This window comes from Anticarsia gemmatalis, chromosome 6 (assembly GCF_050436995.1).
Source record: "Anticarsia gemmatalis isolate Benzon Research Colony breed Stoneville strain chromosome 6, ilAntGemm2 primary, whole genome shotgun sequence".
NCBI lineage: Eukaryota > Metazoa > Arthropoda > Insecta > Lepidoptera > Erebidae > Anticarsia > Anticarsia gemmatalis.
In genome coordinates this window covers 12,414,572-12,441,827 of record NC_134750.1, presented here as the reverse complement: position 1 = coordinate 12,441,827, position 27,256 = coordinate 12,414,572, and the positions used below count along the sequence as shown (strand labels likewise).

Here is a 27,256-nt window from a genome sequence, read left to right as displayed (position 1 = left end):
TAATTGCCAATAAGCTAGTCCCCTATTACATGAGATCAATATTGTTAATGGCAAAACGTGGGTGTATTTCATACACCTCTGCTTACACCTTCTTTAAGTATGTATTATGGTACGTTACCTAAATATTAAGGAGTCATTTAGTATCCATGCAAATGTCGATTTAGAGAAAACTTTGTTCAATTTGGTGTTTAGACTATCGGACTACTTAGTTACAAGAGTGTTGAGAGTGTGAAATTACTGGTTTTATGCTTATTCGATACGTAAATATTTACACTTCGAATAGCTCAAACAAAATTCTAAAGTAAACGTAAGCTCAATTTGTTTTGACCCGGAAAAAACAAACAAAAAGCAGGTTTATTAGTTAATGAGCACAAATCGATTTTAACGCTAAAAATACCCAACTTTACTAATATTTAAATATTAATAGATTCATTATAATTAAAAGTTTTTTATAATTAGATAATTACAATGAAATATAACCACATTTAGTTATTCGTCGAATATAATCTTCTTATAATGAACATACGAGTAGATAATAATATAAGTATTTAGTTTAACTTTGTTTATTTGGTTCTGCTTAATAAATTCAGTATTTTTATTGAAAAGTAGCGAGGTTCGTTTCGTTAATGTTTTCCAAAAAAAAACCTAAGAATCCATTAAACCTTAATGCTTACTTTTTTAGTACAGCCTATTTTGTAAAACGCTTTGTTAATTACTGCTGTCATTTGCGTTACTTCCAAGAATATTACATAATACAGAATTACGTGTTCCATGTAATAGTCTCGAAAATTCTTAATAGGAATTAACATGAGTAATAGATTATTCTAGCGTTTTTATGTGTATATTGTTCTGTTTTAGTCAAAGTTCCACGAGATATTCTTCAAAGAAAATCTCAAGGCATTAGTTGTGTCCACGACTCACCATGGTAATCCCTAAATATTTTTTGTTGACCAGAACCTGGCAACCTCAACTGCTTTATCCGTCGCCAAGTTAAGATCCTCAATTGTGCTCCTTACCATTAAAGCGTATTTTTGAAAGATTCGTTTTAAGTTTGTGGACTAAAACTAGTGTCTACGTAATGGTGAATTTTACAAGTCACAAGTTGCAATATTTGTTAGCTATTTTGCTACATTTTTGTACGTTTATTATGCGTCTGATGTTGTTTTTAATATAGTTAAAATGTTAAAAATAGTCAATACCGGGTATGATATAATAGAATGTTATATCGGATTATATTATATCTCGATCAGATTATAATTTCAAATGATTAGTCATCATTATTGATCATGTTTTGTCTATTACGTTTTAAAATGTATTTTTAAATTTTGCTTCATTCATTCAAATGCAAAGTCCCCAACCCGCACTTGGCCAGCGTGGTGGACTAAAAGCCTAAACCCTCCCTCATTACGGGAGGAGACCCTTGCCCAGCAGTGGGACAGTAATGGGTTATTTTTTTTTATTTTATTTATTTAAATTGGCAGGTATTTTGGCAAATATTGCAGGAATGCTAAAATTTTATTTCACTACAGTAATTTTAGCAAACGCAAATTGTATAGCTATTTATTTTGTAATTTAACATTACTTAGTCTCAACGTGAACTCTTAGAAGTATAGTAGAATCTGGAAAAAGGTCGCCCAACAGTCGTTTCATTTCAGCAGTGGGGTATGGTGCATACTGGCTTTATCTATACTAATATAATAAAGCTGAAGAGTTTGTTTGTTTGTTTGATTGTTTGTTTGTTTGTTTGTTTGTTTGTTTGTTTGAACGCGCTAATCTCAGGAACTACTGGTTCGATTTGAAAAATTATTTCAGTGTTAGATAGCCCATTTATCGAGGAAGGTTATAGGCTATATATCATCACGCTACGACCAGTAGGAGCAGAGTACCAGTAAAAAATGTTACAAAAACGGGGAAAAAATTGACCCATTCTCTCTTATGTGACGCAAGCGAAGTTGCGCGGGTCAGCTAGTACTCAATAAAAGCCTTAAAAAGTGAAAATGAAATGATCTGGTATCTGTAACTATACTCACTGAACACATAAAAAAATATACAAAATATTTCACGTAGTCACGTGTAAATAATGATCTATTTAACAAACCAGTGTCTCTGTGCCAAAGCAGTTCAAGTTGGTGCCAAAATTGACGCACAGTTTAAAAGGGCTGCCGTTACCGGAAGTGTTACCAACATTACCGACACTTCCGCAGGTGGCTTTACTATAATAATATTTATAGCTTGTAATTCGGTCAATAACCTAGGGCGGGGTTTTATTTCAGTAATGACCTTCAAAATTAATTTTACCGACATTTTTAATATACGGATACACTGAGTACTAAATCACTTCAACTTCTTTAGGTGAGGTGTCCGATTAAAGAAAGAATCGATTGAATAACAAAGGAGCTACTGAAAGTTTTTTATCAGAAGAGCTCAATATGTTTTTGCCAAAGCCGTGATCCGCATTTACATTTAAACTAAACTGCTTAAATCACAGGTAGATGTTTTATTCCTGCGACCACGTTTTACGGCAAATTTCACCCACGTTTTCTCACTTAGGAAGGAACTTGTTAGAGTCTAGATAGGTATATGGTGTGGTGGATTCTGTTTCAATATTATAAAGCGATCATTTTACTCATTTTATAGATAACTGACCGTCGGTTTGACACCTAAAATTCTGATCTGAGGTTACTCTGGCTGGGAAAGTCTTTAAGTTTAGGATTCTCATAATAGTTTTTTTTTATCTAGCCTATTTCTGTGTCCCACTGCTGAGCAAAGGCCTCTCCCCTAGACTTAATGATACTTATATACCTTTTTAAATTAGTTAATAAATTAATTATCAATGAATGCGTATAGAAGTTAAATAATAAGATAAATGTTTATAAGGAAAATTGCGGTGATTTTTTATTTTACCGTAGTTTTAGGCAGGACAATATTTTTGAATATGTTCTAAATCCCTTAAATATGTCTGATCAATGTGGTCAATGTTGATCTTTTAGCAGAATAATTAACATTGACATCAAATTTATAACTTTTATGTGAAAACTACGGTATCTCCACAGGTTAGTTTGACGGTACACCTATTTGTTAAGCCTAAAGTATTTACAATTTCAAAATAAATAAATAAATAAATATTATTGGACAACTCACACACGGTCATTTGATTCCAAACTAAGCAGAGCTTGTACTATGGTAACCAAATAACTGATAAACATACTTATATACATCTAAATACATACTTATATAGATAAATTAACATCCAGGCTCAGAACAAATACTCGTGCTCATCACACAAATATTTGTCCCGGGTGGGATTCGAACCCGCCACTACTAAATACTAAATACTAACAGTAACGAGTTACAGACATTAACTGCCAGTTCGAAAAGTAGGAAAAGTCAGCAAGATCTAAAACTCTTATGCCCGCTTTCTGAGGCACATTTAGCGGTAGTTTATCTATACAAACTGCCATGTTTATATGAGCTTAAACGCTATTGAACAGATAAACTACCGCTAAATGTTCCGCAGAAATCGGGGGTTAGGTTTAATCAAATTTGAGTTCCGTCACTACAAGGAAAATCCGATACAATTTGTGTTATCTACAAAAATATTCATTGTTGTTTTTACCTACACCTCATTCAGAAATATTATCGAATCTGGCTTAAAGCTGTTGAAACAGATGCAAAGCAGATGAATCTTAGCAAAATAAATATTTTTGAAGACCACGTGGTTATCAAGAGTGGAGATAACAACAAACACGTGTTTTGATTTTTTTTTTAATATATCACGGCTGTTTGGCTGGCAGTTGTTACCCGAAGGTGGACAGAGGTGTATGAAATATTCCCGCGTTTTGCTATTTACTATGATAGTCAAATGTAATAGAAGGGCGAGTCTATTGTCATATACCAGGCGTGTTACCAAACTCCGAGCTACTCTTAAGAATAGTCCAATATAAATTTTAACCTATCAATATAGCTTTGCGAGAAGATTAGATGTACATGTCCCACTGCCTGGCAAAGGCCTCCCCCATTTTCTTCCAAATCACACTATCGGCGGCGAGATTCGTCAGGCCCTTAATGAATAAATGTCAAAAAAAGGCTTAGACCTTTAGGCCTTAGTCCCAGGTATCGAACCTAAAACCTAGTGATCAGCAGTCCAGTTACTTAGACCACAGAGTCAGTCAATATTTGTAACATCCATATGGCTATAAAAAGTGGAGATAAACAACAAAAACTCAATTTTATCTATAATGTAGTTATCTTGTAGTACTAGAAGCTATCAGGGACATACTCGTGATTCTTATCTTATAGATAAGAATGAAATAGTTGACATATTTCAACTGTCCATATCAAAACATCTAGTTGATCTGACCGGAAAATATTTCTTTGTTTTTATTTTATAAATTATAAATATTTCTTAAGTGTAAATCTAAGTTATGAACTATCGTTCTATTCAATCTCATTAAAATCTGCTCAGTACTTTTTTCGTGAAAGAGTAACAAACATAACATGCTCACAAACTTTCGCATTTATAATTTTAGTAGGAAATCACAGATATTTATAAAACTAATAGTAAGACCAGCTTAATGTCTCGTCTGAAAATCGAACCAACTCCTTCCTATTTGGTTGACACGGCAAGTTTTGGTCTACTTACGAAGAACGTGTGAAGCTCTACAAGTCTACGAAAAACAAGTGCTGATAGGTATCGTGTTTCGAAAGATCAATGCCCTATTACAGGATAAAAAATACAACCCAAAATTACATTCCTAAAACTTTTCCAACGATTTTCCTTATAAATTTTTCAGACAAATAAATCACTAAAAAAGACCTTGACCAATAAAATTTTAGACTTCAAACATTGAATAGCGGATCTCCAAAATCAATAAAATTTCCGTCACTTCAAAATACACTGTTTATTTAAACTCACGTGGATAACGGATCATTTTGAGTAAGATAAAGCCATCATCACGTAACTCAATGACTTCAAAAGATCAATTTATTATTTTTAGGTTAGTATTAATTTTAAAGCCAATTGGTTTGGGCGGCAGTATTTGGATTCACGCCTAACTTGCGTGGAGTATTTACAGGGTTGTCAACACCGACACCATTTACAAACATATAAACAACGGACACAAAGTACAACCAGAACCGAAACAATTATTTGGGGATCGCACAAATAATTGTTCCGAGTGGGAATCGAGCCCATGAGCTCCCGACGCAATGGTAGTGGCGTGGCAACCTGAACCTCTGCGCTACCGAGGCAGTCAAAAGCCATATAGCATGGCTTATGACCTTGAGAGACGTGTTGTAAAAATATCCAAAAATGCAGTTTTGCGTCGTTTAGATCAACAAACACCATTTAATCGCAAAAATGTAGAGCCATCTCTTTTTATTCTAACTATAAAACTACACTCATATCCAGTTCGGCATTAATCGGCCTAGTCGAGCGGCAAACCCGAATATGTGATGACCCGAATATGTATAGCAAGCCTAATTTCCTGTTTCTATCGCAACTAAACGACCCTAATCAGCGCACCTAGTGACACTGTTCTTATTCCTTTACTCTATTCTCGTAGTTGCCAACCCTATAATAGAAGTACGGTTGCCAAGAATAATGTTACAGAAATACAATCGATGTATAACCAAAACAGTGACAAAGGTCGACTGCCGATCACTCATTACAAAACATTTGAACTGAGTAATTATTAAATAGGGTATAAACACTTAAAATAGATGGAATACTACAGGAATTTTATGGTTTTTGATGTTTTTTCTTTGGTGGGGCGCTCGTTGCTAGTCGTGCTCATCGGTCAACGATCAGTGGGTTAAACAACCTTGACGCGGACATTCCATAGATGGGTGGCCGTACAGTAATATTTGAACTGAATGACTCCGTGTAGGGCACGTAAAAAGTCGGTCCCAGTTGTTGTCAATAAGATAACAGTAGTTAAGCCATGTCAAAGGCCTTCGGGTGGCTTGAACAATTACAAGAGAGTTATAATCCGAGACTCACAATATTTTGTGGCTGCATTTAAAGTCTTCGAAAGTTTATTAAAAAAGACAAGCTAAATTAGAAAATTGATTAATAATCAACGATTTGTATAAAATCTAAGTATTTGTAATGATATGTTCATTACGCCGCAGCATTACATGTAAATTACTAATTACTACTTAAGTGAAATGCAAAAAATAGCAATTAAAAGTTGATTAAAAATCACGTTTTCGTTACACACATTTAAGTAGGTATTATTTTTATTAATTACTTCTTCTTACAATAGTATTTTAAAAGAAATAGGTCCCGCTTCTACTTATATCTAAGGCTTTCCTTATATGACTCTGGAAAATATTTTTTACCATTAGGGTTTATACTTCTTGTGCAATATTATTAATAAGTTTGGCTTACGATAGGTGAAACCCAATTTTATTGCACAATCTTATTGTAGGTCTAGAGGTCTCGGGACGCGGAGTATCCAATTGGGGGTACCGCGACCTGGCCACTTTATAATGACTGTTGAAGGAACACCGTCAGGTTTTTAGTCGGTATGCCCAAATTGAAAAGCCGGAACGCCTAGCCGGCTGGAGAGCCCGACAGACCCACGCTTCCTCCCTGGAGCGTAGCCCCCTGGAGTGTTGTGTTTATATACCCGCAAGTCATCGTGACAGTCAGACGGAGACAGTTCAAACACGCAAATATACAAAGTACGACTTTAAGCTGTGATTTAAACAATCTTGCAATAGATAAACAAACACATTGCAACGGTGACTTTGCACCACAGAACTGCGAGTCATTGTGAACGGGTAAATGGCCACACGCGCGACCCATCATATAAACATTAGTATTATAGTGTACTTGCATAAAGGATAAATAAAACCGATTTTTCGACTCCTGACTTTAATTAAGATTGCCTGAGTTTGCAATTCTTTCGACTGTTTTTCTAGTTGTTAAGTATTTTTTGAGTTGTTAGATACCATACGAATGAACGACGAACTCCATCAATAGGATGGGTCTATATATGTGCGGACAAACGCAGTAATAATATAAAATTCATTGGAAAAAATATCTTATGGGTTAGAAACTACTGGGTTTATCGCAGAATTAAGGCGCTGGATATAGGTTTTTAAAAGCGGATTCTTTTTAAGTTTCATTTCCTTATAACTTAACCATGTGAATTCTGCTGTTAGCAAGTTGATAGAATAGTCATTTTGCATTGGTAATGAAATCCGAATGCATTTTAATAAAATGCTCTGACGTCAAACTACATCGTTTTAAAAATAAAATTTACCTCGCTTGCATTGTTTTTTTCTTGCATAAGGTTTTATTAACCTTCGACCAGTTTAATTTAACGAGGCACTAGTTACCTACTATCTTTTTTATTTCAAATGGACTTTGGTCACAATGATCGTGAGTAATTTTACCGAACTAAGTCCATAGGATCTGTTACGTCATAAGAGATTGTTTTACATTCTCCAAGACCTGAACTTTGATCTAAGGAAATAGCCTACTTATGACATAGTCGTGGTCTAAATAATTCAAGTTTGTTTAAACAGTTGATGAAAATATGTAGTCTTAACTAGAACAAAACCGAGCAGGCTTTCAAAAATGAAACCATTGGATTCTTTATTCTCGGGTCATTACAATCGTGCGACCAACGTCACAATCAAAATAAGTCCAAGTAAGAGTCCGATAAAAAGAAACGCTGGCGTGACGACATATATTAGATGCCTTTGATAGGGATTGGACACGCGAAATCAAATGATAGGGATGAGTGTAAAAAATGGGGGAGGCCTTTGCCCAGCAGTGGGACAGTACAGGCTAAAAAGTCCGACAAAACGATACAACGTAGCACGAACGTTTAAAATGGCCCGAGTAAAATTTGTTTAATTTAGAACCATTTGATGATCAGTTCATAACTTTACAAAAATGAATATGTATATTAACTTTCGGTTAACATAACAAAACACTTCTCTGATTATATTACGCAGCGAAGCTTAGTAAATTATGTGTAAAATCCAATAGAAAGTGACATAACAAGCCAAGTAATAGTATTCTTTATACTGCCCTACTTAAACAGCTCCTATCCGATTAGTGTTTCCTTTTGTAGAGCGATTCGTTTTAAATGCCTGTTACTAACTGCCTTGGGTTTAAATACATATATTACAATCGTTTTGTAGAGTATGTGTTTTCTTCTGTGCTTGTTTTTGCTCGAAAAGAAAGCCAATAGGAATAGGAACTGTTGCTAGATTAATATCGAGTTTCTATCTTTTGCAGCCCTCTGGTGTAAGTAAAAGGAACTAATTTTATATCTATATATATATTCGCTTAGCCTTTGTTCCAAACTATGTTGGAGTCGGCTTCCAGTCTCACCGGATGCAGCTGAGTACCAGTGTTTTACATGGAGCGACTGCCTATCTGACCTCCACAACCCAGTTACTTAGGTATTAACACGATACTCTTCGGTAAGACTGGTTGTCAGACTTTCAAGCTTCTGACTACTGTTAACGACTGTCAAAGATCTTCGAAAATGACAGCCGGGACCCACAATTTAACGTGCCTTCCGAAACACGGAGGAACTCGATATGTATGAGATGGTCACCCATCCACGGAACAACCTCGGCAAGCGTAGCTTAACCTCAGAGATCGATCCGTGCGGCTGTTGTAAACTAAGCCACGAGCTCCTCAACTAATTTTATATCTACGCGCTATTGTTTACAAGATACGGTGATTTATGGCGTAAAGATTACAATGCTTGAATAAATATAATGGCCATTGTTTGATCAAGAAATAAGAACATGTTTCTAAATAAATACCTAAATTACTAATAGAATATACTGTAGAAGAAATGTATTTTGTCTTTCCGCAAAAAACATCGAGATGTTTCGATGTTACAATATTGGGATAGGTACTTAACTACACACAATTTATTTAGGTTCTTGATTGCACCACAAAGTCAAATAGTCAGTAAAACAATGCAACAATGTTGAAATTAGTCAACCTATTACTATTTACTGCTTAATGGTATAATTACTAATCATTAAATTAGTTTTCAATTTACTGTTAGGACTAAGTATGATTAATTACGATTGCTTTTTTAATCAGTAATGTTATCCTAAAAATCCAATCAAGTTATTTAAATTTAAGAATAAAAAAAAACAATTATGTTTTAGGTTAGCTACACATATTGTCGGGTCGGCATAGTCGGTTTGGCAGTATTTATCGAACAACAATACGACTCGAAGCAAATACTACACTTGTTCGGCTTGTGCCGATCGGGTAGTTCCTTAGAGTCCGATCGTCACAATTTGGTTTTTATTCAGGTATCAAATTTATATAGATATCAATCGGCATTTTTCCCGAACGTTCATCTAAACACATTCGGGTTTACCGGCCAGCTAGGCCGATTAGTATCGAACGTAATATGTGTGTTGTATAATTTACTTGAGCATTATGTTCGTTCTTAAATGTGTGTACAAAAAATATAAACACAAATACGCAATAAAAAATATTGCAATGGTAATAATCTGACTTGTTTTTCGCCAACGTGGCCATTGAACGTATTCAATGACAGGTACAAAGTCTACACAAATTAATGTTCGCTTTAACCTTATTTAAATTATATTTTTTTGTAAATTATATGTCGGTGATGAAATTATACAAAGATATTACACGCACACTACATTGACATGGCCTTTTTTAAGAATCATACGTATACTACATAAGTATACGTATACATATAACATACAGAATATCACGACTGTGACCCCCGAGGGTATAGATAGAGCAGTATGAAATACGCCTTTAACAGTGTTAGTCCCATGTAATAAGGGGCGAATCTATCGCCGTACGTATGAGAAAAACCGCTTCATTTTTAAAAAGGTGACATTTTGATCTTCTGTAACACTAAAGATGTCATGATAAAGCAGTCACATAACCTTTGTCTTGTCATGTTAACTTGCTAGACTAGTAAAACAAAAAAGTTGCAGTTCTTTTTTCAATGATATTCTACGTTTTTTATCCGCAACGTGTAAGTGCACGTGTGAGGAGGTTTCCGTGTCTTTTGATGTACGAAATATCTTTTTCACTTCAAAAGTATCACGCTTGTGACATCAGCAATGCGTCAAAGTGTTTGTATTGCGATGACGCAAATCCCTGTACACATAGTACAGGTCGTAAAGCTGACCTACGAGCTACGATTGCTACGAAGATCATTACAATATAGTGCGCCTATTTAGCTTTGTAACTCTGAATGTAGCAACAAGCCACAATGCAAAAATAAAAAGTAAAAATTCCGTCATCCATACTTCCGTCTCCTATAGACAAACAACTTAGCCGAGAGCCTTGTGTACAAAGTTCGCGGTTTACAGAATTCAAAATTTAGGCATTCAGTGACCCGTGAATTTGTACAGTGAGCGATATACACTTTTGCAACTACGACATACATGATAGTCCGCCTGTTGATTACTACTTTATTGCAGAAATACCCAGAATTATTCATTAAACTCTAGAAAAATGGTGCATGCCAAAACTCTCTACTAAGTTGTCTGACTATACGTCTCTTATATTTGTTTATTGCGTTTTTAGGACCGCTTGCAGCTATATTCAGACCAACAAAATTAAATGGCGTATACTTTACACTGCATTCTCTGCTACACGCTTAGGTACTTAACTAATGACGATATAACGCATTGTGCATTATATCGATGATTATTTAAAGTGTTAACTATTTATAATTGTTCTATTATATTAATAGCATTGTCATGACAATATAACAATTGTCACGAACACTATAAGAGTATTGCAATAAAATAAATACTGCATCACGTGTAATTATAAATTGTAATATTTTCGTACTTTTTAATAGTCACGAAATAATACTAAGAAATAATATTTTTACGTCAAACGAAACATCACTTGATTGTTTTCATGAAGGTTCATGCAACTTTGAGTGTTTAACTGTTAACAAACAATGGTATCTATATTATGCAAAATAATATTTGTAAAAATAAAATAACATATTGAAAGTTTAAGAAAAATATTAACACTTATTATTATTAATACTTATTCAAAAATTATTATACCTACATTATATCTGTGGAATATTTTTTAATAACTTTAAGAGCTAAGGTACTGGATATAAGGATTACTTCTATAATCTATACTCATATTATAAAGCTGAAGAGTTTGTTTGTTTGAACGCGCTAATATCAGGAACTACTGGTCCGATTTGAAAAATTCTTTCAGTGTTAGATAGCCCATTTATCGAGGAAGGCTATAGGCTTTATATCATCACAGGAGCGGAGTAGCAACGAGAAATGTTACAAAAACGGGGACAATTTTGACCCATTCTATCGTATGTGACGCAAGCGAAGTTGCGCGGGTCAGCTAGTAGAAAAATATCTAAGATAGTGTTCATTCTTAAGAAGAACTTACTAAAATACCCAAAGGTAAAGGAAGGAACTTTACATTCTAGATTTTGAACGCAAAAATTCTCGTCTTTAACATCTTATTATCCCTACTAACTTTATTTTTACGGGTCAAAATAACACCGAAGATCTCTGGATATTTTCCACGAAGACAATACGAAAAAAATAAGTATTTGTGTACATTATGCAGCGAACACACAATTATGCAAAGTGCCTACGTCAGACAGATCCAGGTATCACGTGTTTGTGGAGTGTTTTATCAAAACTAGTTTACTCCTGTGGGTTTTGCTTATATAAAGCAAAAACTCCAATTCAGCATCACTAACAAAACTCTTTTTCTTATTTTTCTTCCATAATTTATTAAATTAACACTTCAGATAAATTGGATGGCAGAAGCTGAATTTAGGAATAGGTTGTCACTGGTATTCAATAAATGGAATTGTGACCTGACTAACAAAACCAGAATAAATGGCTTAAGTTAAGACCTATGAACATTCTGAAGATGTTGTTATGAATAGTCTTTTATGATATTTCGGACCCATCTCGTAAGAGTTAACTTAACGAGTGACGGATATTGTCATGCAATTTCTATTTACAGTATTTCCCAATGGTATTTGCGTGACCTGTTACATAGATATAGCATTTGCTCTCCTTTTTATAAGACAGGTACTACCCAATTTATCCTAATCAAAGTAATAATCAAATTCTTAATTAACCCATCCCTTGTTTGGGAAGAGACCCTTGCCCTGCAGTGGGACAGTTATAGGTTTAAAAAAAAGTAATTGTTCGATAGAGTACAGACATACACCGACTATTCTGCAATAGACCATGTAGAGTACCTACTATATAATAAGTACCTATACCAACATACAAACACTTTGAAAGTTGTGATGATACTGCAAATGTAAAACACTTGACCGTTTATCATATTATCAACATAATACGTAGTTAAGCTAAAACATAAGCAACGTACCTAGTACCTAGTATATGGATAAGCAGTTGGCAACACAGAATCGCTGCCAAAACATTTTTTTTATGATCCATGACTGTCCTACTGGTAGGCAAGAGTCTCCTCCCAAACAAAGGAAGGGTTAGGGCCTTGAGTCCAGATTAATAGAAATTTTGATATTCATAATAGTCATATTTTGATAGACTTTGGCCTCTGCCTAACCTTATTGGAGTAAACATTATGTGCAGACTTGTATTAATAAATACAAAAGTCTGCCTGTTTGTGCTTTACATGTTCATGCTTAACTGATTTTGATGAACATGAAATCATTGAAGACCCAAAAACAAACATGGTATTAAGCTTATTCTTTAAAAACATAAATCAATGAAGCATTATTTATTATTTTACAACTATTTGACCAACTACGCCTGAAATACAATTAATTTAAAGTTAAAAAAAAGTCCATTTAAAAAAATATTTTCCGTATCAATATAAAACATAACAACTCGAATATTTTTTTTATTTTTATACGTCACTTATTAAAAACCAGTTTAAAAATACTTTAACACTATTTATTTTGACAGTTCAAGGATTATATTGACTCTTGCAAACAAAAACTAACTCGGGCACATTCTTTAATACACAACAACATTTTTTTAGACAATTCTTCGAAGTATTTCTAATTTCGTCATAATAATAGAACCCAAAATAAGAATCCATTCTGTATTGAACATGAATGGATTGAAAAACTTCTTATATCTCGTAACAAGATGTTTGTCACACCGCCGGTTTTTTGGCGCAGTCTTCTTACCCCTGATTTCTGAGGTACAATAAGCGGTCATTTATCTATTCAATAGCGTATAAGCTCATGACAGTTTGAATAGATAAACTACCGCTAAATGTGCCTAAGAAACCGGGCTTTGAAGATCCAACCGTAATTTTCTACTAGTAAATTGTTAGTTGCATTTAAATCAACAATGGGCCTTGAAATGAATAGCCTTCTTGTAATTCACAGGTAATATGGGTAATAGGTTTGGCACACAAAACCTCAACACAAACGTGCCGATAATTTACCAATAATAATCCTACATGCAATTTTAATTTCTTATTTGTTCTTAAACATCTGCTGAGTAAGAAAACACGCGAAAAAAAAAATGTATTTGTTTTTGAAAATTCGAATATTTATCGTTTAGTTTATAAGGTGAAATTTCGACAATTATTCTCATACATTTGCTGCCACTTATCCATTGGATAGGTTATCTGACACATATCCAAAAGCTGTAAAACTGGCCCATATACTTTTAAAGGGACAGATATTTATCGATGTATGAATCTTGAAAGTGTTTCCTATGTAATAGAATTAAATTAGGCAATATCGGTATTTGTAGTGGTCATGTATATTGTGTATTCGCCACACCCCTCACACACTAACAATAATTGCCATTATTTAAACTTTTCGCAGTAAAAATATAATATGAAGAAAAAATCATCTGACTTGTGCTTAGTGCCCGTGACTTGTATATTTGCAAAGACCCAACACAAGATGATTTTTCAAGATTCATCTTTGTTTATTAGCAACATCATCAAACGTATCGTTTTAGCTGTAGCATTATAACCAGAGGTCATATTATTTAAAGCGAACAATCTACAAAACATACCACTGTCGGACCTTATAGTACTTCTGACTACTCTAAACTTTAATTTTTACACAATGAGTACTCCATTTAAATCCAATGCCTTTGAATTTAACACAACAAGTCATAACCACCCTAGACCGTTCCACGCCAAACCCTGGATCCATTTAAAATCTAGATGCAAACATCGTCATCAACCGTTTAACTTCAAAGGTTAATATAAAATAATCTATACAGGGGACTCAAGTAGTCCAGAACGTATGAAGTAAAGCCAAAATAGATATTTTTTTCCTAAACAAGCACTCACAGAACCTCAATTATTATTGATCTATTACCCACACATAATGCTATACGTTATTTCAACACAAATTGAACACCTGTTCACAATGATGAATCAAAACAAAATAGAGAACGTAATGACGTAGGACCTCTCAAACCGGTCACATGTGTCTGAGGTCATAGCCTTGTGTATTGCACTACAAACCTGTTCAGTTAGACGTGTTTATATTTATGGCAAGATTTGTAATGGTCGGAAATAGTTGTAAAATTGTAAATAGATATACATACACACATAATATCACGGCTGTTATACCCGAAGATGTAAGCAGAGGTGTATGAAATACACCTGCGTTTTGCTATTAGGGGAGCCTAATGAGGCTGCCCTCTATTACATGTAACTAACTTAATACTGTGACTGTAAATGACATTTCATTTACAGGGCACGTTACCAAACCGTAAAATGTTGCGTTGCGAAAAATCAAATAGGTGTCTTTTTGGTATCAAAAGAAGAAAAAAAGATTTATTATGTACCTTTTTAGGTTCCTCTGGCAACAACAACATTAATTCAAAAACAATACCATTATCCCGTTTGACCGCCAAAACGAAAAATAAGATGCAAGGAACAATTTCTACCCCTAATGAATATACAATGAGACTGGATATTTTTTATTCCAAGACAAAACAACAGATGCTGATTTCAATATAAACTTGAATGACGCCATATTTAAAACTGAAAACTGTTTTTTATTACGGTATTGTTTAAAGATTATAATGCTTGGTCATTTATTTTCAATGTGTAAAAGTGATGTGAAGAGACACAAAGTGTTACTTTGTTTTTTACATGTTAAGCGTTACGTTTATGTAAAAAATGCAATGACTTTGAAGGTTTAAATTTCAACGCATTGAAGTTAAAAAGGCTAGTGTAATATTCGAATCATTTATTAAATCACAAATTACACCTATAATTTTTAAAGTTACAGTTCATTCGAGAGTGAGACCTAGGAGAAAAACTGACAGGAAACTCTGGGCAGCTTTTTATCGTTTAGTTTTAGGCGAGTTTTATCCAGACATATTTACAAAAGTGGAAAGTATTAAATTCATTAGAATATCACAATACCCAGGAAATCATAGCGTACACCACCCTCGACTAGGACCTTCTATACTTATAATAAATCTGTAGAGAGGTCAATTCTGTACATTGAATATATTTAAAAAAAAACCAATGGGGGATGTTTAGTAACGGATACTGATACCGAATCTGCAATTTATAATTTTCTTTTCTGTCTGTCTGTCTGTCTGTCTGTCTGTCTGTCCTCCGTCTGTATGTGTCGCTATCACGTAAAAACTACCGGATAGAATGCACTGAAATTTGGTATATGCATAGAATAAGTAGTGGAGCAATTTTTAGGATACTTTTTATCGCATAAAATTTCATAGATTTTTTGAAAATTAAAAAAAAATACGTAGAAATCGTTTGAACCTGCGTTTTCTCTAAAGAGACCATAGATGGCGTTGCAATTCATTTCCCAACATTCGCATATAAGGCCCAGCGCAGACAGACCGGAATAATCCTCGCGCGGTCTCGAGCATTTTCTTTACGGCTCGCGGATGCTCGAGCATGCTCGCGACTGCTCGAGCCTGCGCGAGGAAAACTTTCTAGGTTACCATTCTTCATTAAACAGGCCAGTTTTCGTGAAAATTCGTCAACGATGGTAGACTGGGCCATGATTATAATTGCTCTTTTGACTGAAGAAGAATAAAAATGACGTTCTCTCTCTTTAAACTCAGTAACAACATTGAAATTTTTCATACGATGCTCGCGCGTCCTCGAGTATGCGCGGGGATACCCGCGCATCCTCGAGGACGCGCGAGCATTTTTTGACAGGTTCAAGCAATTATGCACTTTATTTTAATTAATTTAAAGTTGATTTTCAAGTGCGATAAAAAAATCCTCTCCGCTGCGCTCCTCTTGGTCTGCGCTGACCCTTATAGTTAACGCGGTGCCGGCCGTAACGATACCTGTTGTTCGCACCAACCAATAGATGGCGTTATAGTCCGCAACCCAACATGTTTTTCCTAATTAATTTATTTTGATTGCTTTATTGTAAAAAAAATACCTTTGAAACCGGTTAGGGTCAGCGCAGACCAAGAGGAGCGCAGCGGAGAGGATTTTTTTAACGCACTTGAAAATCAACTTTAAATTAATTAAAATAAAGTGCATAATTGCTTGAACCTGACAAAAAATGCTCGCGCGTCCTCGAGGATGCGCGGGTAGCCCCGCGCATACTCGAGGACGCGCGAGCATCGTACGAAAAATTTCAATGTTGTCACTGAGTTTAAAGAGAGAGAACGTCATTTTTATTCTTCTTCAGTCAAAAGAGCAATTATAATCATGGCCCAGTCTACCATCGTTGACGAATTTTCACGAAAACTGGCCTGTTTAATGAAGAATGGTAACCTAGAAAGTTTTCCTCGCGCAGGCTCGAGCAGTCGCGAGCATGCTCGAGCATCCGCGAGCCGTAAAGAAAATGCTCGAGACCGCGCGAGGATTATTCCGGTCTGTCTGCGCTGGGCCTTATACATTTATAAGATTTCAAACATAAATGTTGTATGATATATTACACAAAAATGTTGGTTTACGTGGTTTCGGTGCGGTCGGGATATCCTAGATGGCAAATCGAGTAATTTCGTTTGTTGTCGTTGTTCGCCGCAACTAACAGATGGCGTTGTAGTTCGTAACACATAACCAAATTGATTGGTTGCATTAAGGAAATAAATTGGATGGCTATGAAACAGACTATGTGGTAAGTTTTAAAAAAAACATGATATATAAAAAATAATTACGGGTCACGCGGTTTCGGACGTATCATCGCAAGTATACCTACATTATTACGCGTGTGAAGAGCTCCGGCGCAGAAAGGTCTGTCTGTACCTATAATAATATTCTGAATCCATACGGGTAAGCAATGGTCAGTCTATAATAAGGTATTATATTTTTCACTGTAAACTGGTACGGATACAGACGAGAGCGGAAAAGAAGGTAACCACAGCAAATCAGGCCTGCCTGAGCCTGTGTCACATTGTGTGCCCTTCGGGTCCCTTTCGTAAATAACCATTAGATGACATAAGTGTATCGAGTGCTTCGCAATTCGCGTGCTCAAACGAATAAGCAACAGTACGAAATTCACGCGAGCGGAGCCGCACGGGTCAGCTAGTCAATTCATAAAAGGACACAAGGTGCAAAAAAATGCATATCAAAAGAAGGTGTTTAACATCGTCAAAAATTGAAGTGACCATACATTTACAAAAGATATAAATCGCAATACCAATATTAGACTCACAGGTGCGTTAGGAAATAGTTCTGTAATAAGGTTATATGTGTTTCCTAGGTATAAAAACGGACAGCTAAATCTATTACACGTTTGACCTAGCTCGACCACGTGATGTCATGTTACGTAAGCAATAACTTAAGTAAATAAGTTACACATCATGCAATGCTACAAGTGTAGTATAGAATGCACTATTTCAGAATATAGTGTAGGTAAAGGTATTGGTGAGTCAAGATTCTTTGCACAGAGAGTACGATGTTTGAATACTTATTGATTTTAGTTGACTTGAAACTCAATTTCACTTAAAATTGTGTCAAAAATGTCACAAACTTGTCAAAGTCAGCTCAGCAGCATTTGGGAGGTAGCCCATCTAGAGTACCCGTTTGAATAGCACCTAGTCTTACTGACCTATATTTGACAGTTTCTCTTCGTGGACTAGGCCAGGTGCTATTCGAACGCGTGCTCTTGATGGACTAAGTACCTCGCATTTGGTACAGAGCATTGTTAGTGCTCGTGTGAAGTCATTTATAAAGCTACGTTGTGTATCCAGCTGAAGTCCATGTCACAATTTGATGAAGCTTCTTATTAAATTTTAGATTGAGCCAACGGTCTAAATCAAATAAAAGAAATTACTAGTGGACGCTCTGCACAAAAGTCTATCGACGAAACACATAGTTTGACTTTGGTACAAGAAAAGTCAAAATAATTCTGCTCACGTGTCATAACACCCTGCCTTAATCATATCATGTCGTACGTAGCGGCTTTGACTACCACAAAACAAGTTACCTGCATGACCTTTGCCATTTAATCTCAAATACCTGCATAAATGCATCAATATTTAACAGTTGAAGCCCGTAAATCATCGTCCGCTCTTAAGCAATTGTACTGCGAATAGATCAAGGACCTTACAATATACTTTGTTAGATACACGAGTAACATACTATGTAATTTTCTTTACATAAACACGCAACTTCATAGCATAGTTTATATGCAGCTAAGCAGAGGTATATGGACTGTAGGTCATATACAAGCATGTAAATTCATCACTTGGAACCGTTACCCGAATGAAACTCATTGCATTAAGAAGCATATTTAAACTTCAAAAGTCAACTCTGTCAACTCCTGGATCTACTTGCTTCATTGGCTGTGGGGAACTTAAGCCCTATATTTCTTCACTGATTTTGGGAAAAAACCCCAAGGAGGCCGAGGAAGAGGCCAGTAGTTGATGGTGGGTTGGGTAAAATAGAACATTATTGAAAAAATATTTGTTGCATAAATCTGATAATAAGGTAAGGTTCGTAACAACTAGTGGTTTATAGCGGAAGTAATAAACGACAGTTAATTGTACTGTAGAAGGTGGCATTCGAGGTTAGACAGACAAACTGTCAGACATCGTGTCGTGTAACAGTAGGCGTGCAGTTGAAGGCAATTTAAGCCCATACTCAAGACTTCAAAGACTTCGACGACTTGCGAATCATCAGCAAGCTATTAATAAATTAAATTTTAGTCTCTCACATAATTAGTCTTAGTATGTTTTCTATAAAGGACCCAGCATAACAGCCCCTTCTTCTAAAAACTTTATAAACCCAGCAGAAGCTCAAAATTCTGGACCCGCTAATGGTTAGGTAGAATTTGGTGAGCTAAAGTTGCTAATAGACGCGAGAGTATGTACGCAAACATGTGGCTTTGTGACAGCCATTTTCACTTGTATGTCACCAGAAAAGCACGTACTTCAAGCTGTTTTGTGTGACACACACGCGAAAGAGGTCGTCCAACTACAAGTCTACGTAATTACTCTCACATCTATCACCCACTTAAGGTTACACGAAAATCCTTTACACACATTCTATGAAAAGATTTCTGGGCAACGGTTGAACGTTTCGGGAATTGGTCTTTCTGTCCCATATGAAATCACGAGTAGCAACTGCTATCGTAATAATCATCAGTACTATCGTCAATGGAATATTTATTCATTCACCATAGTTGAGATGGAGACTCGTGACATAAGCGTTGCCATGGCATCCCGCCAAAGTGTCGCTGCTCCAGTATCTGTACTATGCAATCTTTGAACTTGAACGTGTTTATGCAATTTATATTTAGACTGTTGTTGATGCGATAATAAGGAGTGTATGATATTATAAATTATTTTTGATATGACTATACCCCGGTTTCTGAGGTACATTTAGCGGTAGTTTATCTATTCAATAGCGTTAAAACTCATGTAAAACAACGCTATTGAATAGATAAACTAACGCTAATTGTACTTAGAAACCGGGGGTAAGACAAATACATAATGCTCGCTACATAGGCCACGGAAACCGTTTACCATCAGATGACCGTTAGCCAAAAAGGCTACCAAAATCATATAAAGAATGTTGCCTCTGACTATTACGACTACGACGAAAATGATGATTTGTTCTTCGTCAAATAATTCGAGAAGCCATTTTGAAAATGGATTATCTATTTGTTTTTCAAATAAGGCGGGTTATTGAGTTCATTAACTCAATATCTGGTTTTTCCAATTGCTCTATTCTTTTCCAGTTTTCAGTATTGCAAAATGCAATAATCCGGTACAACCTGAATGGGAACTCGTCTTAACTGGGTTCAGTAAAATACAATCCTTATTTACAGGGCGGTAGACAGGCGATTGTTCAAACGACATAAGATTTTGATTGCCAGAAGAAAAACGTCATAAGTCAAAAAATTACTGAACCCACTTACGTCATTTTCGCACTAAGATACGAAACCAACCAAGTAACACCTGTTAAGTGCATGCTTTCACACTTCACACAAATTACCTTAGCTTTTATCTATGAAGTGATACAATAGATTAACTTTCAAAAGGAGTGCTTATCTTAGCGTGTAAGTCGTTACAAGGTGAAGGTCATTGTTGCAAGATAGTGATCAGCTGTTTCACAGTGCAGTCTACAGATAGCTTACTCCCGACACTCGAATTCTATTCCGATCGTGTTGAACTAACGCTATTTTTTATTATACTAATAGGATTGTTTCATTCAGATTGTTTTTTTTTGCTAGGTCAAAGTGGTCACTGGTGGGTTCGATTCCTACACGGAATAAATATCTGTTCCACAAATTGTTGTTTCGCGTCTGGTGGTACTTTGTGTCCGTTGTTTGTAAAAGTCCCCGCGACATAAGAGCAATTCTTAGTGCGGGAGTTGTCTTTAAAAAAAAGAAAAGATAAAGAAAGATAGATTGTTTCATTCAGATTGTTTTTCTCTTTGAATCAATTTCTGATCACACGTTAAAGTTCGATTTTGGCATAAACTCGAATCCGTCACGATTGGAATCGAATTCGTATGTCGGTAGTAAACCAGCCAGATTTTTGTATGGCTTGTTGATATAGAAATTAAGGATAAAGTTGGTTTTTTGTTTGTATGAATAACAGTAGCGTATTGCTTTGCTGTGATCAATGAACTTATAAAGCTTAGACGGTCGGCATGTATGTCTTCGACATATTTGTTCGGTTTTTTTTTCCGTATAATATTTTTTTTGGGGGTTTTTCTAATGAACTCTTGGAATTCACGCAAAGTAAACTTTTAATGATTTTTGGTAATGTGTTCGTCTTTCCTGTTTGCTCCTAGATATTAACTTAAACATTTTGGTTTCACTCATAGATGTTTTTGTATCTCACAGCATTATAGAATTGACAGTCAGCCTTTTGTCAACTTCATTGTATCAAACCACGCACTTTTCGAACGTTCGTATTGACAAACATTGCCTCTCTCAAACCTAAGTTTTAGAAATCCTAATTTCCGAACGCACTACTAACCAACATACGCAAGTATTGTATTTAGACGCTCAAGTTCCGAACTGACCAATAAACCGCCATATTTAGTCAAAAACATCCGGCCTGGTACAAGTATTGCATAAGTATTGAGGTAATACACACGTTAGAACAAAACAGTTTGGCAGTTCGGCTCCATTGAGCGAGGCCGACACGGAGAAAGTTGCGTACACCGTGTGTATAAGGTACATGTGAAGGATGTTGGGTGCTAGTTATAGCGAGGAGTTGAAGGAAGCCTTTGGAAATGTATGGAAGAAGGACTTTTGCGGCCCGCGAAGCATTTTTCTGTGAGAATCTATTTACAGCGTAGAGTCGGTGGAAGTGAATAGAAATGTATGAGGGAATGATATTTGCGGCTCGCGAAGGATTTTTCTGTGACCCGCCTTCACTACACAGTATAAAACAAAGTCGCTTTACGCTGCCTGCGCCTATGTATGCATGATCTTTAAAACTACACAACAGATATTTTTAATAGATATAGTGATTTAGAAGGAAGGATTTGTAAATAAATAATTACGGTTAGGTATTTGGCCAATAACGCTAGTAGAACATAAATAATAAGCAACTATATTTTAAGGTGCAATATAAAAGAAACACTCAATTACTTTTTAAACCCTATACTGGCCATCAGCACTGAAAATTAAACTCATTCGGTGCCTAATGCCTATTCGAAAAATCGATATATCAGTGTAAATAGCGCATGTCAGGTGCGCCATTAATCAATCGAATTTCCGTGATAATATCATTAACTGATATTGATAAAGTCTGCAGTATTGCAGTAAATGGTAGTCATCTTGAATATCAAATTGAAAAACGATTAGCAACATTAAATAAAATTTATTTTTAGACGAAGGGGGCATGACGATTTAGTGGCATTTGCGGGTCCATCGTGGCGGAGCATGGCACAGGACAGACAGGTTTGGAAGGAAAGAGGGTAGGCCTTTGCCCAGCAGTGGGACACAGTCATAAGGGGCTAACAAAAAAAAAAGAAATGCTTTTTTGGCTAAGAATCCGAATGCTAGCAATTGACTTTTAAATGCCTTGTTATCAAATTTGTAAGTGACTGTAGTAACTAAGAGAAAGTAAGAATTATCATAACATTTATACAGACAATTTCCTCAAAATAAAAAACTATGTTATGAACGCTATGTGATTAAAATCTATGGACATTGTGCATACAAATGGTTTTTTGTTTGATATTTTAAACTTTCATTCCAAAGCTGAAAGTTTCGTTGAACTAAGGTTAAGAGAGGGTGAATGGCAGGAATATATTTGTAAAACTGTACCTATTTACATAGATTCACCAAAGAAGTTATAAAGGAATCTGATTGAACTGAATCCGAATTCGATTCTATCAAGTAAGCCGGCAGTCCTGAGTTTATAATACGTAATATATGTAGGTATGTATGTGAGAGCCATCATTGTCATGACGAATAATCAAATATCTAAATAGCTATAGTAAATAGGAACTTACAACAGAAAAAAATCATCTCATTTCAAACATAAAGCCTATTGACCATCTTAACCTCATCATCCAATACTAAAGAACTTTCCACATTTTACATAACAAAGGATTACGCCACTCTGGTACTGGGGCCACGCCTTGCCCAGATCACATGTATGACGTCACTAAGACCGGACACCGGTACATTTCTTCACATATGCATCTCGTAGACATATGTATTGCGTAATGACGATACATACGTAATTGTTATGTGTTGATCTAGTTCATTGAAATGTTTTTGTTTGTATAAAGGTCATTTGTAAAGGTCGTATGGGAAATGAGGGCGTCCTTAGTGTTAAGACATTCGTGTTGTTGTAGCGCGTAAGGCCAGTTTCAATAAATTATCTTTAATCTTTTGATTGAAATCGGGTTAGGATTGTTTTGATCACTGTATTAAGCATAACTTATAATGTGGGCCAATTTCAGCGGCCAGATTTATTAAAAATAACATAATGTGCAGGAGTGTGTTTATGTTGTTCAAGTGCACAATACACTGGTACACTATATTCCATAACTCTTATAACCCAATGGGATTACTTATGTATAACATGCCTTCAGAGCAGCTTTGATACCTAAAGGAATTTCTCTCACTATAAACACAATTATTTTATGACCAACTAGCTTCTGCTTACGACTTCGTTCGTTAAGATTTCTCGGGGTACAAAAGGTACCTATGTGTTGATCCAGATTATAAACCATCTAAAAACCAAATTTTAACAAAATCCGCTTTGTCGATTTTGCGTGATAGAGTAACAAACAAATATCCACTTCACAACATAACGCATTGATAACATCAGCAGAGTACCATGAAACAAATACAAAAGGGCTTGTTAACTGGGACACGGGGCTGACTCCGAGAGTCCTGTAGACTTGAAATCATTGCGCAATATTGAGGAATGTTGACCAAATCCCTTCTTCTTAACGTGGCATTCCAGTTTTTTGTCCTTTCCCTATTCAATTTTTTGTGTAAATTTTGGAAACACCGTTGAAAGACCATTATTATTCCGTATTCTTCCTTCATTTTTTGTTATTTGTTTGCTTATTCTAATTCAATACTTTTTATGGTTTCTCCATACTTCTAAATAGAAGGAAATGTCATATTATTTTGCTCCAAAATCCTTACATAAACCAAAGTGTTCAAGGAAGTATAGAGGTGTGATAATAAGTAGGTAATTATAATAAATACAATTCGTCATTGTATCAATTAACCTTTGTTAAACCTTGCCACTGTTTGTACGTCTATAACGACATTTTAACACAACTTTATCTATCAGTCAAATTGTAGGGAAAGTAAAATAATAATTTACTTGAATAGAACTTGAAGCACTTATAGCCGAGTGGTATAAGTATTCACCTCCTCGGCCGTGGATTGAAAACTATAGCAACACTCTCATGACTTGTAGGATTTATGCGTATATTATTAACAATGATTATTTTAGTTCTAGCGAAGCGGCGAAGGAAACAAACCCGATGAAATCTTGCATGTCTCACCCCCGGTTTCTGAGGTACATTTAGCGGAAGTTTATCTATTCAATAGCATTAAAAGTCATACAAAAAACACGCTATTGAATAGATAAACTACCGCTAAATGTTTTCAGAAACCGGGGCTCAGACGGTTTTCAAAGGAATGCAAAGTCAATTATCTACACTCGTATCGTATCATACGGACAGCGTTTTGGGCTTAAGAGATCTTTTCTCATTACAGGATTCCTGATGTCCAGCCGTAATACAAAACAAATTACCTATCTCTGTTTTAGTTAAGAAATTTTTAATCGAAAATGTATAAACATCGAGGATTCATTGCCTGACTGTTTTATACGTATTTAAATATGAATAAAAAGTCAATAAACTGGAATATCTTCGAGCACGTGGCTTTTAATGGAATTTCGTAATGCACGTGTTTAAATACTTCGCCATATTTACGTAAAGACATTATAAATACTATTTATATTCAAATAAGTACTGACTTCCGTTGAACTACTAGAATTAGAGCAATTTTATAACGATTTGTAGTAATTAATAGATTTTTTTACTGTTACTAGTATTATAAAATTCGGTAAATATAACAGCGTAGAATCTTATGAAAAGTGGTAGAGGACTTTTTCTATCTATCTATCTATCTAATCAGCCTGTATCCACCCCCTGTTGAGTGTAGGCCTCCCCCTCAGCACGCCACTTTATACGGTCCTCTGCTTGTCTCATCCATCCAGAGGAATTTTTACTGTCTGTTTTTTTTTTAATATTCAGAAACCTTACAGCTTGTGTACAATATAATAGTATAAATTATGGAAGGCCATTTACAAGTTTTACCTTTTAAGAAAGTTACAAGTTTTCACTATGAACGTATAATGGCTATAGACTCGCCGCCTATTACATGGGACTATAGCAAGGCGTAGATGTATTTCATACACCTCTACCTACACGTTTGAGCATAACAGTCGTGATGTTATAAATAAATCATTTACAATGTAGTTGGTTCAATCATGTAAGAAGCCGCCAATAATCGTTGACGTATACTTAAAGTTCTATTCGATTATTATATCCCTTTAATAGGAATAATTGTGGTTTATGCTTATGTACATCCGGATTTGGAATCAAACCTGTCTTTTATAACAAGCGATATGTATTTAAATTACAAATAGCATGCATGTACTTGAAGAATATATAATTATTTCCACTTTATCATTGAATACTCAAGTTCCGAGAAAATAAAACGGATTTAAGAATTTAAATGTACGTAACGCCATCTATCGGCACGAATTGAAAACTAAAGTCGAATTGTTTAATTTTTTACTTAGGTTGTTTAAACGTCGAATATAACGCAAATACGTTTAGTAAATAATATTGGCATATAAAGTCAGTATTTACTTAGTTCCAAAGTATATAAGAGATCACATTGGAAAGTTACTTATATTGATCTGTGTCTTACGTAATGTTAATACAACTGTGTAAGTATGTAAAAAAGTAATTGTTATGTATTAGTAAATAACTACGTGGCGACAAGCTGTTAGGCAGACGTTTATCCAAAGAAACAGGCATGTGGTTTGAAGTGCTGCCGACAGTCAAATTCGATTTCTTTCGTATTCGAGCATATGACTAGATCGTACTTTGAAATTCCAAAACAGCGTAGACCTGATTCAAAATGAAATTTAGAATGAAACAGTCTAATTAGTTTCATTTTAGAAACAGCTTTTAACCATATTTAAGTTTGGAATTTAAGAGAGTACAATTTTGACACTAGCTCGAATCCAATTCGATTCTGGAATCGATTTCGATTCTGTCAAGAGTGAGCCAGCTGGTATAGGCACCTTGCCGACAAGTTCGTATTATTTACCATTTTGGAGATATGACACTACATATCTTTGAAGTAGAGTTTTTATTTCCTATACCAGGATACTAAGCTATGGATCCAATTTGTGATTTTTAAATATTTACTCAAAGTTTTATATCGCATGTGACACATCATTTCCACCTTTATGTACTGGAGAAGTTATAAAGGTAGTAGAAGATCTCTTAAAATAAATAAACGTAACTCTACATACCTCATATCAGGCGAGAAATCCACTGAACAAGCATAACCAGCAACCATATGTCCACTGAAAGTCTTCTTCCTATTCATCTTGAATCTATTGAGAGCGCTGAACACGATCACTTTGTTGTCCATCGACTGGCACGCAAGCCACTTGCCGTTAGGTGACACCGTCACAGCCGGCAATGAATGCATCGATGGGTCCGCTATGTATTTCATGTCTACTGGTATATCCCTGTTGAAAGAATAGTATATACAATGTTAATCTCTCAGGATAAGCTACGCTTGCCGAGGTTGGTCTGTGGATGGGTGATCGAACAAGAAATTCTCAGTATTGCCTAAAATTAAGAACCTTTGTGTCGATCGTAAAGCTATGGGTCCTACACTTGACCTTTCACCGGTCGTGTCGGTTATCAGTCCCACCGGACTTTCAGGGTAATAGAATAGAGGGTATATTCCCTGTTGTCCTCCCTCTAACACTGTCCCCCGGGGTGACAACTGGGAATAAAAGTAGGAAGAAAATTCCCAGTTGTCACCCTGGTGTCGGCAACTGCCCAGACCAGCTGACTTGCTCTTTGACCATGGGGTGACAGTGTAGAGGGGACAACTTGGAATACACCAAATAGAGGGTATAGTCATATACCTAAACCGATATACCTTTTAAAAACAGGAGCAAAGCATATTATTAAATTGCAAATTGAAAAGAATATTAAACAATCTTTTCAGGTTTTTCCAGTACATTAGAATATTAATTATTCCTTATTATCTTTTAATTACAAAAGGTAATTTATGTGCATTTGTAATTGTTTGATGTAATT

At 35.4% G+C, this 27,256-nt stretch overlaps 1 protein-coding gene across 1 annotated transcript in view; it reads right to left on the bottom strand.

Moving 5' to 3' along the window:
• The window catches only part of LOC142973783 (pre-mRNA-processing factor 17), a 43,125-nt gene that overhangs the window by 10,801 nt on the left and 5,068 nt on the right, over nucleotides 1–27,256 (bottom strand). The window contains exon 10 of the mRNA XM_076115785.1: nucleotides 26,452–26,673. Coding sequence (XP_075971900.1) covers nucleotides 26,452–26,673 — 222 coding nt within the window. The remainder of the gene's footprint in view (nucleotides 1–26,451; nucleotides 26,674–27,256) is intronic.